Source organism: Clupea harengus, chromosome 9, assembly GCF_900700415.2.
Source record: "Clupea harengus chromosome 9, Ch_v2.0.2, whole genome shotgun sequence".
In the NCBI taxonomy this organism is placed as follows: domain Eukaryota; kingdom Metazoa; phylum Chordata; class Actinopteri; order Clupeiformes; family Clupeidae; genus Clupea; species Clupea harengus.
The window spans coordinates 4,949,814-4,953,983 of record NC_045160.1 but is presented as its reverse complement, the minus strand read 5'-3'; the positions used below and the strand labels follow the sequence as shown (position 1 = coordinate 4,953,983).

The following is a 4,170-nucleotide window of genomic DNA, read 5'->3' as shown; positions in this document are numbered from 1 at the left end:
CATCAGATGTGGCCAGAGAGTCCATCTATTTGACATTCTCTGGAGATGCCAGTGGCACCTAGTAATAAGACGTATATGCCACTGCCAGGAGGGACATGCCGGCGAGCTTCCAATCAGCAGCATCAACATTTGACAACAGCCAATTCGCTATCGAACGTTCAGTTACGCATTTGTTGCGTAAAGTAACTTCTGATAAAATGGAGTCATCAAGATGAGAGGACCTTCTCCACTTCATTAATAAATCTTCTGAAAATTATATCAACACTTTTTAATTGTTTTACTGATTACACCTCTTCTTCAGAAGGTACTAAGCCCTAAGCTAACTTTTGTCATCCAGTTCCTCCTACAAAAACACACAATGGTATACAAAACTCACACAACTCTTTCATAATAACTTTGATTGAACAACTTGAGTTCTGTTTCAGCAAACACTACCTGTTGCTTTGTAGCGGAGCCACCCTCAATTGGGGACAGATGCAGTACAGGCTGAGATAATATTGGCTCAGCTGTAAATTAGTTTGTGGAGAAGGCCAAAAGTGACAAAAGAGATCCTTACCTTAGTCTCCTTGAGTATCGTAACACTCCTGTTGACAGCTTCAGATCACCTGCTCAGCTGCTCATGAGTCGACGGTTGCGCTCAGTCTTACCCACACTCAAAAAAATAAACTGAGGGGGTTGTTCAAATTACAAAAGTCTATTTAGTTCACATTACACAAATAGATTGTGTTTACAGTATGTACATGATATATTCTTGTCCATTGTACTTAAATCCATATAAATTCGAATTTAATTGATTGGTTTGAGTTGGACCAAACTAATTTTTATTTGTCATACCAATGAGGGTGGCGTTCTACCTGCTGCGCATGCTCTATTTTCTAACGGATATTTCACCGAAGAGAAAGGACAAGCAAAGACGACCCCACTGAGAAAGACTTATCCATCAACACATGAGAAGACGTCAAGCAAGGACAAAGATTCATCTTTTTACATTTATGACTGGAGACGTGACGTGAGTAAAGTTTATACAACTGCTAATAAATAAGCTGAACACCAGATGAACAATACTAATGTCGTATTTTTAGTTACTGATTCCTGTCACGTAAGTTAGACTACCTGCTAGTTAGCAAATTACCGTCAACACTAGAACACTTAATTTAAGGTTAAATGTGCTCTACGGTGATAATTAATCTGACGTCAAATTTAAACAAATTAAAATTAAGGCCAGTACTCTGGTCTGCCTGCCAGTTTGGCTTCTCCAACACTCGTAAATTGAGGTGCGCGCCATATGCCCCAAACTGCTTTCCCAATTAGCTCTTAGCTGCATGTGGCACACGTGAAATTAAGATACATTAAAATGAAGGCTAGAGTTCTGCGTTTTGGTAACATTCATTCATTTTATCTGATTAATTTATATCAGCCAGTTAAATCACGATCCCCACAATATCAGAGGCTAATTGGCACTTGTTTCGAGTTCTTTTTTTTAACTTATTAGCAGCTAGCTAGCTACTATGTGTTCTCAATGGATGTTCTTTTGAAGTGTTAGCAGCAAGCTAACAATAAGGGTCGAGAGCTTCAGTTAAGACCTTCAATATTCTGTTTGCCCTGACAGTGTTCGTGTAGTATATAAACAACAAACCCAGTCGATGTAGACATATAAAAGTCGTGTAAACACCTGTATTCACCTTTATTCACAACATTTTTTCCCAGTAACAGACTCCCAAGACTCTTTTTTTTGATTACTCCTGCCCTTCTGCTCAACGTCGGGTTCCAAATCTCACACACGCCGAACTAATTGGTTACCGCGTGGTTCTCATTTACATGAAGTTAAAGAATCCCAACTTTGAAAGGGCAGCGGAGGCGTTTCCTTGCTAAACAGGCGGGCTATCGTCTCCATGCATTCCCAATGAGAGCGGGACGATTAACGCCCACGTCCGAACATAGTCTTAGCTGCATGTGGCACATGTGAAATTAAGATACATTCAAATTAAGGCTAGAGTTCTGCGTTTTGGTAACATTTGATATTCAGTGTTATACACTACGCATAGGAATATATTGACTCTTGCTTTTTCCTACAGATATCGAGTGTGTGCTGTACTGTTCTCCCAAGGCACCATAATCATAGCCACCTGCCATTCTAGCTCCTCCAAGGCTATCCAAAATTGAGGTGTGTGTCATACTGTTGTCCCAAACAGCCTTTAGTAGCATTTAGATTTTCACTTAATTTTGAGCATACAAATACCAAGTTTCAATTTAAATATATATATATTTTTGTTTTGATTTAGTTTTTTTAAATATTAGTTTTGATTTTTGTAGAGGTGGCAGATGTGGAAGTGTAAGGAGTGTGACATATTTGTGACTGGTAGGCATGAGCTTCTAAAGCATTTCAGACTCCAGCACAGAAATTATGGACGTAGCCAGCGTTACCCATGTGCTTACCTAAGCTGCCCATGCACTTTTAAGACTTGGAATGCCTTGCATATTCATTTAAGTAGAGTTCATGCTAACCAGAGCTCTCAGGAACAGCTGGAATCATCAACCTTCAGTTGTCATTTGTGCACATGTAGCAACCTCCCTACAGAGAAGGAGTATTTTGCTCACATAAGCACTCACCTTAAAAGTAATGAAACTGTAAGTTGTATGTTTGTGGGTTGCAGTTATAAAACAAACATATATGGAACTTTTAATACTCACAAGAACAGAAAACACACCCCTCACACATTTAAAGATTTCAAGCCAAGTGTAGTCAGAACCACTGAGTCTCAAGAACCTTATGGTAATCCTGGGGAAGGCACAAGTTGTCAAGATGACACTGCAGTTGAAGCAAACACTTCATGTTCAAGTGGTGATGGTGATGTGACTAAAAGCTTGCCCAGAGTAATAGAGGAACATTTTGCTGCATGTTTGCTCAAGTTGGAGCATATTGCACATGTTTCGGGCAAAACCATTGATGGGTTCTTAGAAGAACTGCACCATCTGTTAAGCTCAGCAACATTACCCCTATCGGTTAACATCCTTGAAGAGGTATTGCAGAAACATAGTCTGACAACTGACAAGTCTGTAATAACAGAAATTGCCACGGCTCTCTTCACATCCAACCCCATGCTTAAATCAATAGAGAAGGGTGGTTCCCTAAGCACAACTTATCTTCGCAAGCAGTATTATAAAGAAAGCTTTAACATTGTAGAGCCTGTAGAGTACATCCTTAATGCTAAAGAAAGGAGAAGTTTCCAGTATGTGCCCGTGTTAAAGTTTTTGCAGAATCTCTTTGATAGGAGAGATGTTGTGGACAAGGTTGTTGACAACCACAGAGCACAGCAGACTAATAGGGTGATGATGGAGCAGAAAACTTACAGATCTTTCCAGGATGGTGAATACTTCCTGCAGAACAGTTTTCTGTCAGACACAGACTTGAGAATTTTGTTAACTTTGTATATAGATGACTTTGAGGTTTGCAATCCTCTGGGTACTTCTCGCACAAAGCATAAACTCTGTGCCGTCTACTGGATTTTGAGTAACTTGCCCCCAGGATCACATTCATCGCTGTCGGAAGAAAAGCGGAAGTCAACTACTGCCTCAACTATCCCTCAGGTGAAACAGTGGAAACACTAGAGAACATGAGATTGGCCCTGCTCTCTTTCAAGTGAATGAGGTAAGTGTATGTGTGATGAACATCCCCTGGAGCTTTTTGCAAATTCTCTCTGCAGTGTTTTTCTGTTTGTATTTCTTTCTGATTTGTGTACTATTGTCTATCTTTGATTTCTATTCATGAAGGTGAATGCAGAGTTCAGGCGTATAACAACAGTCCATTTGCAGTCAAAGTTCTTCACAAGGCTGGATTTGCTCTCAGATGACCTCATGAGGGTGTTCGCTAAGAAAGGTGTAGTTCTGGGAAGAAAGATCAGGAGCATCATGGCACCTATGACCCAGGTATGACAATAGGAAAGTGATAAAACTAATCAACCTTTTACTTTTCAGAATTTTCAACCTCAACATTGTCCAAACTCTTGTCAATGAGAAACATTCCAGTCAATTTGAGTGAAAATCTGAATCTCTGCCCAGTTCTTTCTGTGTGGAGTGTGCATGTTCTCCCCATGTTTGCATGGGTTTCCTCCCAAAGTTTGGACATGCAGGTCAGGAAAATTGAAGACTCTTAATGACCCATAGGTGTGA

The 4,170-nt window shown here is 40.1% G+C and overlaps 1 protein-coding gene across 1 annotated transcript; it reads left to right on the top strand.

Annotated features, from left to right (window-relative positions):
- The first annotated feature begins 1,991 nt into the window (after positions 1-1,991).
- LOC122133147 lies at positions 1,992-3,948 on the top strand. The gene is made up of 2 exons (XM_042708649.1): positions 1,992-3,649; positions 3,772-3,948. Exon 1 carries the CDS (start codon positions 2,323-2,325, stop codon positions 3,607-3,609), a length of 1,287 nt encoding a protein of 428 aa, XP_042564583.1. The 5' UTR covers positions 1,992-2,322; the 3' UTR covers positions 3,610-3,649; positions 3,772-3,948.
- Positions 3,949-4,170: the final 222 nt, after the last annotated feature.

Excerpts from the sequence above, each read along its gene's own strand:
- LOC122133147 (XM_042708649.1), top strand. The coding sequence starts at position 2,323 with ATGTGGAAGTGTAAGGAGTGTGACATATTTGTGACTGGTAGGCATGAG.